Genomic DNA, 14,968 nt, shown 5'->3' on the forward strand with positions numbered 1-14,968 from the left:
ATATGTATTTATTCTGCGTGGAAAAGGGCCTGGCTTGAGCTGAATTTCAGGAATTGCCGCTATTTTGCAAGAGGGAAAAATGACAAAAGTAAAAAAAAAAAAACAAAAACAACCCAGCATAAAATATTTAGAGCCAATCAGGCCCAGCACGTGAAAATTGAAATTTTTAATTTTTTAGATTTTAAAAAATCAGTTGAATTGCCAATGTGCTCTAATTCCAATACTTCCAATGTGGTTTTGTGGCTTTTGTTACCACCGAGGCACATCACAGACCCTGCAGCAGGAGGGCTGGGAATGGGGACCCCCCAAATGCCCACCCCAACACTCCCCCTCACTCCTTGCCCTTCCCAGGCCTTGCTTCTGACCACGGGAATTTTTTATTTGCTGTTACTTGTGCCAATTAATATTTTTGGGGAATAAAGCTGCAGTTTGGCGGGGTTTGTCTGCTTTTCTGCTTTTCCAGCGCACCAGCAGTGACACTGGCAGGAGATCCCGGGGTGTCCCATGTCCCCTGCCCGTGGGTGATGCTGCTGGCACCGGGGCTCTCCCTTCCCAGGGGTGATGATCCCCCTCATTAACAACCAATTAATTACCATTTATTTCCCCCTCGTTACTCCTGTCCTTCCCTAATTCCCCCCCTCCATTTCCCAGGGCTGAGGCCAGTTCAAAGCAGAGCTTGACCTAAATTCCCAGCCCCAGCCGGGCTGGATCCCGCGGGGAGCAGCAAACCCCTCCAGGGTGGGGAACGGGGGGCCGGGCAGGGCCCGGGGGGGTTCGGAGGCGGGGACGGCACCGGGGCTGGGCAGCACCACCCACGGGATTCCCTCTCTGCAAACCGGGCCCGCGGCTCTGCTGGGCTGGGGGCGAGCTGTGGCCAGGCTGGGATGTACCCCAGCCCCCCAGGGGGGTTTTGGGGTTCCAGCGGTGCCCCAGCAAAGGCTGGGGGGGGTGGGCATGGCCCTTCCCACGGCCCCGCTGCCGGAGCCGTGTCACCCATCCCGTAATGGGATTAGGGATAATCGGGGTCACCGCGGTGCCAGGGGCTGGGGGAGGGGCGGGGGCTGCTCCGTGCCCTGTGCCAGCAGCTGGGTGGGACATTCCCAATCGCCCCGGGGACATGGGGACAGCCCGGCAGCGGGGGGAGGGGGGAGATGGGGATGGACAGCCAGGGGTGATTCTGGGCGGTTCTGGATGCTGGGGTGCAATGGGATTTTGGGATTCACTGATAGGAAACCCACCGGGGGTCTGGGTGCAGCCCCACTGTGCATTCCAGGGGGATGGAGACCCCCCAAAGGATGCAGCTGCTCTCTGTGGGGGAGAATTAAGGCACCATCCCAGAAAATTCCCAGCTGGAAAGAAAACTCCCATTTCATCTCTGATTTTATTAATTTGTTTATTAAAGCCTGATACAGAGGTGTGGGGAAGGGAAGGAGAAACCCCCAAAGATCAAAACATTTTTATTTCAGACACATAATTAATAAAACTAAACCAACCCAAACATGAGGCTGCTGCCCCTTCCCCCCCCCCCCCCCCCCCCCCGATTTTGGGGTCCCTCACTCTGATATTTGCAAAAAGGAGCAAATTTGGAACCTGATCTGGTGCTCTGCCCCAACCCTTGGGCTGCCCGGGGCAGAATCAGCCCTGGCAGGATTGGGGGATGCTCAGCTGGCCTGGGAGCAATCCCAAGGGAAATGGGGCAAGACATGGAGAGCAAGCAAGGGAAAATCAAGGAAAAACTACACGGATTTACCTGAAATGCTATAAAAATAAAGAGGACTAATTAACTAACTAACTAACACTAACTTATCAGTTAAATGATGCTGCCAGACTGGTCCGTAGAGTTTAGGCCCTGACCAGGATCCTTTAAAATCATCTCTTCCAGAAATTTCTAGATTTTGCTATAATTCTCTAGTATATACACACACGCACATGGCCCTGCTGCAGCAGGGGCACAACCAGCCCAAAAAAATAAATTACAAACCCCCCCAGTAGCATCAAATATACAGATCACTCCTTGCAGCTACTTTTTTTTCTTTCTTTTTTTCCTTTTTTTTTTTTTTTTTTTTTTTTTTTTTTTTGTATTTTTAAGGTGCTTTTTCAGCCTTTTTTTTTTTTTTTTTTTTAATTTTTGCTTGGCTCTAAGTGAACTCTACCTGCAGAAGCATCAGCATAGTTGTAAGTATTTTTTGGTGTGCTTTTAGCATGATTGTTTTAATTGTAAATCTACAAACCCCCTTGCTGGACTATTTACATCCTGGCTCTGGGATGTGCTGGGAGTGCAGCAGGGCAATAAACCCATGGAGGAAGTGATGGAGAAATGGGAAAAGGTTCCACGGGGTGATGGGTCTGTCCCAGCTTGTTGAAAGTTCATGTGGGGAGAGGGGCTGGGCTGGGGGGGACAGTGGGGAGGACCCCATCATGCTGTACCCCTGTCCCTGCCTTCCTCCTCCTCCAGGCTCCGGGGTCTTCCTCCAGCTCCTCCCTACCCTGGGCGCCTGGTGGTGGCTTTAGGGACAGGACAGGGACACTTCCCACCTTGCCACGGGTGGAGGGTGGCTCGTGGGGCCCCCTCAGCCCAGGCAGCCCCTTCCTCAGCAGGCAGCAAAGTGGGGGTGAGATCATATCATCCAAAATATTTTTTAAAATAGACAGAAAAAAAAAAAAATAAAAGGGAAACCCAAAAAAAGCTCCGTTCCCAGGGTGGGCAGGTGGGGAGGGTGTCCCCAGTCCTTGTTTGCCCAGTGGCCCCAGGATGGCAGCAGAGGAGATGGAAGCAGGGCTGGGGGGGCATCGGGGGGCCCTTAACTGGGCATCTGCACCTCGTTGTACACATCTGTCCCCTCGGCCTCATCAAAGGTCACAACGGCGTCATCTGCGTCCAGCTGGAGAGAGGAGAGGCCGTGAGGGGACAGGGATGGGGACAGGGACAGGGTGAGGATGGGGATGGGGACAGGAATGGGGCAGGGATGGGATGAGGATGGGGACAGGAATGGGGCAGGGATGGGGACAGGGATGGGGACAGGAATGGGGCAGGGACGGGGTGAGGATGGGGATGGGGACAGGAATGGGGCAGGGTGAGGATGGGTTCAGGGGTGGGATGAGGGGCGCAGATGGTGACGGGGATGGGAAGGACAGGGACAGGGATGCGGCAGGGACAGAGCCGGAGGTGAGGACGGGACAAAGGCGGGGCTGGGGACAGGGCGGGTGTGCCAGGGCTGCGTACACATTTGAGCTCGATGTCCCGGAAGATCCTGGGGAGCAGGAAGCGCCGCAGCGGCACGGTGAGGATGAGGACGAAGGGCAGCGCCAGCGAGGCCGGGGTGGACTTCACCACCCAGAGCACCACCAGGAAGACGATCTGGGTGAAGGTGAACAAGTGCATCCTCCAAGTCTTCACCTGCGGGACGAGGAGCCGAAGGTTGAGGACAGGGCAGCGTCCCACACCCTTCTGGGGCGGTGGCTGCTGCGGGAGCAGCGCGGCAGGGGAGGCTTCCCCGAGCCATTTGCAGGGGTGTCCCAGCCCAGGACACCCCCAGACCCACACAGGGCTCCCTCACCCGCGTGACGTAGGGCTCGTCGGGGTGGTACTTGGGGGGCTTCAGCAGGAGCAGGATGCGGTCGAAGAGCTGGATGCCGAAGAGGGAGGTGACCCCCATGTAGAGGAAGATGCCGAAGAGCACGGCCAGCGGGATGTACTTCAGGATGGGCTCCATCAGGATGGACACGCCTGCGGGGGGGAGGAGAGGTTGGGGGGAGACCCTGGGGACCCCCACCGCTCCCTGCCCACCTGGGGACCCCTCCCCAGCTCACCAATGAGCACGGCCACCAAGAGGCCGCTGATGCGCTGCTCCTTGACCTCCAGGATCTGGGATTTCTCTCCCTGAGCTGAGGTCTTGCTCATGATGGTCAGGGCGTTGGCGTGGGTGATGGTGCGGACGGTGGTGGCGCTGAGCCAGGGCATCCCAAAAAGGGCTGCCAGCCCCCCCATGGCCACGATCAGCAGCAGGTCCAGGTGGAAGCCGGTGCCCTTCACCAGTTTCCTCTCGGGCTTGCTGACGATGAGGCTGAGGGGACACAGGGACGGGTTGGTGACACCCCAACCCACCAGGCACCCCGCAGCCCTCCCCTGCCCACAGCTCCGTCCTCACGTGGTGATCTGCGTCTCGAGGAAGATGAGGATGAAGACGAGAAGGGCGGGAATCACGGAGGCAAACATCATCCAGATGGGGAAGGGTTTCTTCTCGCCCATGGGCTGGATGAACCAGCTCCGGGCAGTCGCGTTGGTGACCTGCAGCCCTTTGGGGACGCTCAGTTTCTGCACAGAGCAGAGGGGGGAGTGAGGGGTGGGACGCAGGGACCAGCAGGGACACACATCCCCCCAGCCCTGCCCTCCCAGACCTGGGTGTACGTGTCACTGATGAAGAAGTCGGCCAGCGCCATGATGAAGATGGAGATGGGCACCCCAAAATCCCCGATCAAGCGCCGCACCTGTGGGGACACCGTGAGAAACCCGCGTGTCCCCCCAGCCCCGGGGGTCCCAGCACCCCCCCCCCCTGCAGGGACAGGCAATGACTTTGCACAGCCTCAGCCCGGGGCGCAGGGGGACCCCGCCGTGCCCCCAGGCTCACCTTGCCAGGCAGGAAGGAGCTGTTCTTGAACTTGCGCAGGAAGAAGGCCAGGAAGAAGGTGCCAGCCATGAGCACCAGGGACAGCAGCGCCGTGTTGGGCTCTGCCACCCCACGCTGGTACTCGTCCTGCACCTCGTAGCGCCGCTGCAGAGGGTGATCCCTGAAAATCTGGGGAGGGAGAGCAGGGAGTGAGGGAGAGTGGGGAGGGGGATCCCTGCACCCCCCTGCCGTGGTGGAACCTTCCCAGTGGGTTCAGGATGTGAACCAGGGGCTGGGTGAGGCTGAGAGCTCAGCACAGATTGAGCAGGGGGTGTTTTTGGGGTCGATTTTCTGTGTGGTTTTGGAAGTGGGGACAGAGCAAGGGCTCGGTGGTGCAGTGAGGATGGACAAGTGTGCCCCAAAATCCCTCTGCAGAGAGAAGCATGGATCACAGAATCATCAGCGCTGGAGGGGCCTCACCAGCTGGGAAACACCTGGGAAAGGTGAGGAAGCACCGGGAGACTCCCACCCTCACCTGCATCCCACTGTTTCTATGGAAACCTGGGTGACAACCACAACCTGCCATTCCCCCACCGTGGGACCCCCGTGTCCCTCACCGTGACCAGCTTGGAGAAGGTCTCGAAGATGAAGATGAGGGAGATGAGGAAGGAGAAGATCTCCTGGGTGTAGCGGGACAGGTAGCGCACCAGGAAACTGCCCTCGCAGGCCACCACCACCAGCACCAGCAGGATCAGCCAGAAGCCGATCCAGACCCGCCCCACGATGTATTCCAAGCCATTGCTGCTGCAGAACTGGGGAGCCAGAGGGCACAGCCCTGTCAGTGCCCTGGAGCCCCTGGCACGGGCACCCAGCTGTGCTGGACTCACCCACGGTGGCTCCGTGCTGCCAGGACCCCCGTGGGATCCCCCACCCATCACCCCTGCCTGGGGTGTCACCCATTTGGGGTCACCCAACTGTTTGGCATCACCCCCGTGGTGTCATGCACCTCCTGTCACGCCAGGGCCACCAGCTGGGTGTGGTGTCACCCCTGGGTCGTCACACGGGTGGCATCACCTCCATACACCCTCCATGTGTCACCCTCCCGTGCCATCCCCCATGCAGCTGCACCCTGTCCCTGTCGGGGACACCCCCAGCCTCGCTGTGGGGACAGCTGGTGGCAGCCTGGGGGGCACCCAGGGGTGCAGGCAGCACCCACCGAGTAAAAGGCTTCCTCAAAGACAAGGAGGGGTCCCGAGAAGCCGACGACGAGGAGGGGCTGGGCGCTGAGGAGGCTGAAGAGCACGCACTGCACGCAGGTGGAGATGAGCAGCTCCGAGACCCCCATCATCCCCTTGGTCTTCTCACCTGCGGGGGCGGAGCCGGTGGGTGCCGGGCTGGGGGCGACAGCGCTGTGCCCCCTCCCGCACCTCTCGGCACCGGCATCAGGGACAACAACCCTCCCGGAGCATCCCCGAGGAGGGTGGGGAAGGCGGAGACACCCCCAGTGCCCGGCTGGGGGGACACCCCTGTCCCCTGTCCCCGCCATTACCCAGCAAGCCGCCGAAGGTGATGGCGGGTGACAGCGCCGCGAAGTAGATGAAGATGACGGCGGCCAGGCACTGGGGGTTCAGGGCGTCCCTGATGTCGCTGAGATATTTGGGGTAGCGGCGGCGGATGTCCCGCACCAGCCCCCCGAAAGGCCGCCCCGTCCTGCGCAGGGGGTCATCGTCCTCCGCAGCCTCGTCCGGCCCTGCGGACACATCGGGCGGCCGTCAGGGCACCCGTGTCCCGGGGGGGCGTCCCCCAGCCGGGGGATGCACGGGGCATCGCGGGGTCTCCCCGCCGTACCCAGATCTTTCAGGAAGTCCCCGATGTGCAGCCTCTCGAGGGGCTGGTAGCGCCGGCGGAGCAGCTCCCGCTGCAGCGGCACCAGGGCGCGGAGCAGCGGCTCGCTGGGGGCCTCGGCGGGCGGCAGGACGATGCTGGCGTCCAGGAAATCCTCCACGCCCCGCAGCAGGTCCTGCCGCCCCTCGGCCAGGTACGCGTCCCGGCGGAACACCTGCGGGGCGGCCCGGACTCAGGCGGTGCCAGCACCCCGAGTGTCCCCGAGTGTCCCCCGAGTGTCCCCGAGGGGCCACAGGGCTGAGGGGGCACCGGGGCTTGGGGATAAGGGGACATAGGCAGGTGAGGACACAGAGTCTTGAGGACGGGGGCGTGAGAGCGGAGGGGACGTGTGGATCAGAGAGGGACATGGCACAGGGGACAGAGGTGGATCAGAGAGGGACATGGCACAGGGGACAGGGGTGGATCAGAGAGGGACAGTGGCACAGGGGACAGGTGTGGATCAGAGAGGGACATGGCACAGGGGACAGAGATGGATCAGAGAGGGACATGGCACAGGGGACAGGTGTGGATCAGAGAGGGACATGGCACAGGGGACAGAGATGGATCAGAGAGGGACATGGCACAGGGGACAGGTGTGGATCAGATAGGGACAGTGGCACAGGGGACAGGGGTGGATCAGAGAGGGACATGGGACAGGTGTGGATCAGAGAGGGACATGGCACAGGGGACAGGGGTGGCTCCCAGGATGGTGCCCGGGTGGCAGTGGCAGGTGACCCGTACCCTCTCGGACATCATGGTGGCGAAGGCACGGCCGATCTCGTGGTAGCTGATCTGGGGGGAGTCGGGCCCCAGCACCACGACCAGGAAGCGCACGGGGACGGACACGTCGAGGACGCCGTCCATTGTCACCGCGTCCTTCAGGCGCACAAAGGCCAGCACGGGCTGCTCCAGGAAGGCTGCACAGCCTGGGGGGAGGATGGGACGGGACAGGGATCATGGGGGACCATGCACGGGGACACAGGGGACGGGGACATGGGGACAGGGGAGCACGGAGACACGGGGACAGCAAAACACGGGGACATCAGGAATGGAGACGAGGTGACACAGAGGCGTGGGGACAAAGAGAATGGGAGAGGGGCACAAAGATACGAGGTGACAGACAAAGGGGCAAGTGGGCATGCAAGTACAGGGACACACGGATACAGATGGGTGGGCATTGGAGGACAGGGACATTGGGACACGGGGACACAGAGGCATGAGGGCATGGGGACAAGGGCCATGGGAGAGCAGCGCTGAGCAGCAGCAGGCGGCGGCGAGTGCTGAGAACGGGGAGAGGCAAAAAAGGTGCAAGAAAAGCAGCGAGTGAGCAGCGCAGTGAGGCGCACGTGGCAAAGCTCCCCCTGCACCCCCCGAGCCTGCCCCTGCCCCCCGAGCCTGCCCCTGCCCCCCGAGCCTGCACCCCCACCCGGCACCCACCACCCAAACCAGCACCCAGCACCCCGCTGAGCACTCACCCACAAGGACCAGGGTGGCCTCGGCACCCTCTGGGATTGTCTCCAGGAGTTGGGGTTTGGGTACCCCGCTCTGTCGCAGGCAGATGGATGGCAGGAATCAGCCAGCCAGCCTTGGTGGCTGTCCCCTATCGTCCCCCACGTACCCTGCATGTCCCTGTGTGTCACCCACCACCCCCTGCGTGTTCCCCTGCATTTCCCCCTCCATGTCCCCTTCTGTTCTCTGTGTGTCCCCCTCCATCTCCTGCACGTCCCCCACTATTCCTGAGTGTTCCCCTGTCCCCAAAGTATCCCCCACTCTTCCCTGTGTCTTCCCCTCTGCAGGTGTGTGTGTGTGTACAACTGGAGTGTGCACCTGTGTGTGCCAAGGTGTGTACCCTGTGTACATCCCGGCTCCCAGCCCCACACACCCAGTGGCCCCCGTGCCCCCAGTGCCCCCTGCACCCCCCCGTGCCCCCTGTCCCCGCTCACCTGCTCCTTCCCTGCCATCCTGCTCATCTCCATGGGTCTCTGCTCCCGCAGCAGTGGCCGCTCCACGTCCGTCCTGCTGCTGCCCGAGCGCTGCACCAGCGCCGGCGGCATCGTCCACACGGACTCATCCTCGGTGGGGTGGCTGAAAACACCGGGGGGCAGTCAGACCCCCCAGTGCCAGACACCCCAGTGCCAGACCCCCCAGTGCCAGACACCCCATTCCTCCCCAGACAGCCCCAGAGCTGTGGGTGCACGGGTACCCCCAAAGCTTTCCCACCCTGAGGCAGCTCCAGCTGGACACACTGGGGGGGTTCCAGCCCCTGGGATCCCCCCAGCCCTGGCTATACCTGTGGCGCAGGAGCAGCGTCCTCATGGCATCGTCCCGGTCCTGTGGCTTCAGCTGCCCCTCGTAGATGAGCTGGTCCAGGAGGATGTGGACGATGGCTGGCAGTGAGGTGGCCTCCACGCCGAGGAGAATGGCACCTGTGGGGACAGCACTGTCACCATGCAGCCAGCACAGGCTCCTCGCCACCCTGCTGCTGTCCCCAGAGGCGTCCCCACCTTTGTTCAGAGCCCGGCGGATCTCCAGGAGGCTGTGGTAGGTCAGGAAGGAGAGATGGGGCTGGCTCCAGTCCCCCGATTCCTGGAAGTCCTCCTCCAGCTTCAGCCAGTGGCCAGCCTCCATCCAGCACAAGTCCTTTGCATTGTCCAGCACCAGCTCGTGCAGCTCCACGTATCCCTGCAGCCAGAGATGGAGGGGTCAGGCTGTCCCTGGCCACACTGGGGACCCCCAGGACACTCAGCATCCCCCCACAGTGTCCTGGTATCCCCAGGGCTGAATTGTAGGGTTGGTCCCAGGGTCACCAGCTCCAGAATGGGGAGGGAATGGGGGTCCCTGAGGCAGCACCCACCTCATGGGTGTCCTGCTGGGACAGGAGCCTCTTGCTCCCCGTTGCCTCCAGTTCCACATCGGTCACTGACACAGCTGCAAGTGGAGCCACCAAGGTGTTAGCCGGTCCCTGCCCCAGCCCGAGCCCCTCCGGGGTCTGTTTGAAGTGTCTCCTATTATCACACCCATCCCAGCCCCCATTTGGGGTCACCCGGACGTGTCCCCTTCTCCATCACCCCCACCCCAGCCCTGCTGGGCACTCGCTGGATGTGCCCCCCATGTTGCCTCGCCCCAGACCCAGCTGGAGTTTGCTGGATGTCCCCTCGGCCTCCTTTTGCCCTGCCCGTGCCCACCTCGGTCCCGTCACATCCCCACAGCCCGGACCCCGAGGCAGGGTGACAGTCTGGGGACGTCACCGTGGCCGGGGTGAGGACGGGGCTCGCGGCCACCGCCCTGCCCCCGGCACAGCCCCAGGACCGAGCACCAGCGCTGGGATGGGGACACGGGGACAGCACATCCCCGGCCAGCCTGACCCCCGAGGTGTCCCTGTCCCCGTCCCCTGCCTACCTGCGGCCCCCCCTGCGCTCCCCATGTCCCCGCGGCTCCGTCCCTATAAAGTGGGGAGCGATCCCCGCGGCCGACTTTTCGCACCGTAAATCCCGCAGCACTTCCTTTGCTGACAGTAAACACCAGCACGGCACCCGCCCGCCCGCTGTCACCCCGCCGTGGGGACAGGCTCACCCCGTCCCCCTCCGCCCTCCAGGGGGACCAGCGCGGTCCCCTCGCTGTCCCCAGCCCGGGCACCCGGCGGGGGGATGCTGCGAGAGCCGCATCCCGCTCTGCCGGGCGAGGATGCTGCGCCCACGGCAGCGGGGATGGGGCGCGTCCCCGCCTGTCCCCGACGGCGCTGGGCACGAGCGTGTCCTCGTCCCTGCCCGCCGCCACCGCCACCGAGCCGCCCGGCGCCAGCCGGCGTTCGGCCCCAAGTGGTTCTTGTCCTCACCCCAAACAAAGACTTTATTTATCCTCAATCAGTGGGCGATTACGGGCAAGTGGCAGCGGTCACCCCGCGGCGTGCCCTGACGCCCGGGTGACCGTCACCCCGCGGCGGGTGGGACACGGGGGTGGCAGAACCGGGGCGGGCAGGGCTTGAGGTGGGGGGGACGCCGGGGCCGGGCTTTGTCACCCGGGGTCCCCGCGGTCACTCACGCTGCCCTTCGCCACGGCTGGGGTGTCCCGGGGGGGCCCCGGCCGAGCGCCTCTTCCCGTCCAGGTCATAAAATCCCCGGCGGCCGGGCAAATACTGGCTGCAAAACACACACCGCGGGCGCGGGGGTTCAGCGCCGGGCACCGCGGGTGCCACCGGCCGCCCCCGGTGATGCCAGCCGGGCAGACGAGAGCCCCCGCCCCGATTTGGGGACTCACCGCAGGGGGTTCATCTCCTCGGCCCTGGCCCTCCAGGCCTGCAGGGGGGACCCGATGCCAGCGCCGGCCCCTGCGCAGAACAGGGGCAGCGTTACCCCGGCCTGTGCCACCCCGGCGGAGGACCCGAGCCCAAACCCCTCCTCAGGGTGGCAGCTCCGAAACAGCCGAGCCTGGGGCAAGGGAACTCTGTGCGGAACGCAGACCCCCGAACTCCCCTCTCCGCCCTCCGGGGGGGCTCAAGGACCTCGGGTGTCCCCGAGCTCAGCCCCAATTCGGGTACCCGCAGCTGGAGGCGGCACCTCGCGGCTCCAGGGCCGCTGCCTGTGGGCGATGCTGCCCTGAGGGGGTGGGGGGTGTCCCTGCCTGACCCCGCGCTCCGAGCGAGCCCCGCGGCCACGGCCCCGCTGGCACCCGGGAAACGCATCCCTGCAACGCCGCGGCCATGCAACGCATCCGTGCAGCCCATGCAATGCATCTGTGCCGTGCTGGCACCCGTGCAGCGAGCTGCCAGTGCGCCATGCGTGCCCACCAGAAGCTGCAGCCAGGGAACACCTGTGCCCATGCACTGCTGGTGCCCGTGCAACGCCATGAGCCATGCTGGTGTCCCTGCACAGCTGCACCCACAAAACTCTGCTGCCAGCCTGTGCCCTTGAGCCGTGCTGCTGCCCTGCCATGCTGGCACCCAGCTGGTGCCATCAGCCCTGCAAAGCTGTCACCTGTCTAATGCCACTGTCACACACGCAGCAGTGTCACCCTGTGACTCTGTGCCCTGGTGGCACAGCAGCACCCCTGCCCTGCCACACCCGTGCAGGGCTGGCACCCCCGACACTGCTGCCCATGCAATGCCACCCCCGTGCAGCCCTGGTGGCCACGCTGCCCGCGTCCCCCAGCGCCCCAGGAGCCACTCACTGCTCATCTCGCCCAGCGACAGGTGAGAGCTCTTCAGGCCGGGGTCCTCGTAGCCTTCGGGGTCCAGGGTCCTCCTCATCCCCTCCTCGTAGGCCTCCTGCGGGACAGAGAGAGGGGGGTCAGCAGGATCCGGCCCCCCACCGCCTCGCCGGGGCCGTGCCGGGGCGGGGGCCGGGTGTCCCTACCTGGCCGGGCCCCTCCATGGCTCCGGGCTCGGCCCCCGCTGCCGCCTCGGCGCGTCCCGGCGCTCAGCCCGGCGCCACCATAACCCGGCGCTCTGCGGGGCGGCCACGGGGGAAACGAGAGAGAACAAGTTAGCGGGGAGCAGGGCATCGCTCGGTGCCCCCGGGACTGGGCTGCGTCCCCAGGGACGGGGCTGGGGCTGGAGCCGGGGCCGTTCCCGCAGCCCCTGCCTGCCTGACCCGCTCCCCACGGGCTGGGAGGTCCCGGGCTCGGGGGTCCCCAGGGAAGTCGTGCCCTGCCCTGCCGCTATTCGGGATGGGAACCGACGTCAGGACACGGCAGAGCCCCGGCAGTTTGCCCCCAGGGACGTGGCATCCCGCCCTGAGCCGCCCGTGCCCACGCACGCCGTGCCCTGTGCTCGGGGTCAGTGTGCACGGACCCACACCGGGGGCTGGGATCCCCTCCCGTGTGTGGGTGGGGGTCCTGTATGGACCCACGCACGTTTCTGGGGTCCTACACAGCCCCGAGCAGCCCTTGCAGCGTTTGAGGGTCCCCTACAATCCCACACACGGGCTGGGGTCTGGCACACAGCACCCCAATCCCCCAGCACGCGGCCCCAGCCCCTGGCAGAGCAGGGGGGAGAAGGGGGGAAACTGAAGCACAGTTGATTCACAGGACACTCCAAACCCGCCGGGGTGAGCCCCCCAAAGCCCCCCAGGGTGCCCAGCTGGGGAGGCCCCTGCTGCTGCTGCCCTTCCATCAGCCCCCAGATCCTCTGCAGCAGCCAGTGCCTGCAGCCCCTGGGACCCCCTGTGTCCCCTGTCACCCCCTGGGTGTCCCCTTTGTCCCTGTGACCTCCCTGTAACCCCTGTAATCCCCTCTGACCCCCTGTGTCTCCTGTCACCCCCTGTGACCCCTGGCTGTCCCCTGTGCCCCCTGTGCCTCCTGTCACCCCCTGTAACCTCTGTGTCCTCTGTGACCCCCTCTGACCTCCTCAGACCCCCTGGGTCCCCTGTCACCCCCGTATGTGTCTCCTGTGACCCTCTGTGTCCCTTGTCACCCCCTGTGCCCCCGTCACCCCCTGTCACCCCCTCTGACCCCTCCCCGATTCCCGCAGCTGCCCCAGGGCTGCGCTGCGGGACAACCACCAGGGGGCGCCCTGCCCGCACTCCGCGCCCCCCAATTTCCCCCCCTCCCGAGAAGCCCCGGAGGGTCCCGGGGGTCCGGACCCCCCCTTGGAACCTCCTCAGCCGTGACCCCCGCCCGCCCCTGCCCAGACTCTCTGAGGAGGGGTCATGACCCGGGACCCCCAAAGCCGCTGTTCCAGCCCCCCCGTGGGGACTCCCACAGCTCGGGGGGTCGGGGGGCTCCGGCTGTCCCCCAACATCCCGCCCGGGGACCCCACACGGGGGCTCAGGGCCAGGTCAGGGCACGGGCGGCTTTGGGGGAAGCAGCCCCCCCAGATCTCACCAGGGTGATGCAGGAGCTCGCTCCCGGCCGGGGGTGGCGGGGGCCAGGCCGGGGTCCCGAACACCCAGGGGACCTCACGGGACCCCCGGCGGGGCCACACGGGACCCCCGGCAGAGCCGCTCGGGATCCCCGGCGGGGCGCGGGAGCGGCGGCGGGGCGCGGGATGGACGGCGAGCCTCTGACTCGGCCGTTCCTTCCTGCCCCGCCTGGCCCCGGGGCCGGCGGCCCCCGGCCCCAGCCCGGCCCGGCCCGGGCCCCCCCGCCCCCCCAGCCCCGCCGCGGCTCTTGCATCAGCCCGGAGCCCGGGCTGCGCCCCGCTGATAACGCCCGGCACCGGGCGGCGGCCCCCGCCCCGCTCCGCCCGCTGCCCCCCGCTCTGCCCCGCTGCGGGACCGGCCAGCGGGACCGGGCACGGCGGCGGCGGGACCCGCAGAGCCCCGCACGGAGCGCGGGATCCAGCCCTGACTGGGCACGTTCCGCCCCACCAACCCCCGGGGGCGCAGAGACCCCAGACCCGCATCTGTGCGTGGGATGGAGCCCACCCCTCCCGCAGCCGCACCCCGCGAGTGGAGCCCGTGTCCCCACAGCGCAGCCGGTGTGTCTCTATGGGGTCCACACACAGCCAGCGTGCCCCTGTGGGGTCCACACACAGCCAGCGTGTCCCTATGGGATCCATACACAGCCAGCGTGCTCCTATGGGGTCCATACACAGCCAGCGTGCCCCTATAGGATCTACACACAGCCAGCGTGCTCCTATGGGGTCCATACACAGCCAGCGTGCCCCTATAGGATCTACACACAGCCATCGTGTCCCTATGGGATCCACACACAGCCAGCGTGTCCCTATGGGATCCATACACAGCCAGCGTGCCCCTATGGGGTCCACACACAGCCAGCGTGTCCCTATAGGATCTACACACAGCCAGCCTGCTTCTATGGCATCCATACACAGCCAGAGTGCCCCTATGGGATCCATACACAGCCAGCGTGTCCCTATGGCATCCATACATCCCCTGCCATGGCTCAGGACGGGGCTCGCACCTCCTACACCAACACCCGCAGGCTCAGCACGGAGCCCGCACACCCCCGGCCGTCCCGCACGGTCACCGGGATCCTTCCCGCAGCCCCCAGGGCTCTGCGGAGCCCCCAAATCCCACACCACGCACGGGGCACGGCTGGGATCCCTCCTGCCTCGCCCCACAGCACATCCCAAACCATGCGGGCAGCGTGGGGCTGCTCCTTCCCTCTGTGGGTACAACTCCCCAAGGAGTCCATCCATCCCATAAATCCCACCCATCCCGTACATCCCACCCATCCCATGCCGGCCGTGCAGCCTGGCTGGGATCTCCATCCAGCAGGTGCCCAACGCGGCTCGGCATGGAGCCCAAACATCCCTCACCGTCCCCCCGGCACGGCCGGGACCCCTCCCACCGCCTCTGCCCCCTGTGGAGCCCCTACCCCCATCCCACAGCACCTCCCACCCCAACACTCCCCTCTGACAGCCCCGTGTGCCCCCCAGCCCCGCATCCCCCCGCCCCGCCCGGGACGCCCCCGGTGACCCCGCACGTACCCCCGGGTGCCTCCGCCGCTCTGCCTGCGGCCGCCCGGGCTGTGAGACGCCAATGCCTGAGTCACGCTCACCTCCCTAATCTTGCCCC

At 65.2% G+C, this 14,968-nt stretch overlaps 1 protein-coding gene across 1 annotated transcript; it reads right to left on the bottom strand.

Moving 5' to 3' along the window:
• Nucleotides 1–1,921: 1,921 nt before the first annotated feature.
• SLC4A1 (solute carrier family 4 member 1 (Diego blood group)) lies at nucleotides 1,922–14,936 on the bottom strand. Its single transcript, XM_079327877.1, is given in 23 exon segments — nucleotides 1,922–2,882; nucleotides 3,224–3,397; nucleotides 3,558–3,727; nucleotides 3,811–4,064; nucleotides 4,149–4,315; nucleotides 4,399–4,488; nucleotides 4,629–4,796; nucleotides 5,225–5,419; nucleotides 5,824–5,972; nucleotides 6,157–6,349; nucleotides 6,351–6,455; nucleotides 6,457–6,666; nucleotides 7,233–7,417; nucleotides 7,967–8,036; nucleotides 8,435–8,576; nucleotides 8,782–8,917; nucleotides 8,996–9,173; nucleotides 9,346–9,419; nucleotides 10,533–10,630; nucleotides 10,749–10,818; nucleotides 11,658–11,754; nucleotides 11,843–11,934; nucleotides 14,881–14,936. Coding segments are annotated over 22 exon segments (3,024 nt in total). The 5' UTR covers nucleotides 11,861–11,934; nucleotides 14,881–14,936; the 3' UTR covers nucleotides 1,922–2,801.
• Nucleotides 14,937–14,968: the final 32 nt, after the last annotated feature.

This window comes from Erithacus rubecula (genome assembly GCF_903797595.1).
Source record: "Erithacus rubecula genome assembly, chromosome: 27".
NCBI classification, from domain to species: domain Eukaryota; kingdom Metazoa; phylum Chordata; class Aves; order Passeriformes; family Muscicapidae; genus Erithacus; species Erithacus rubecula.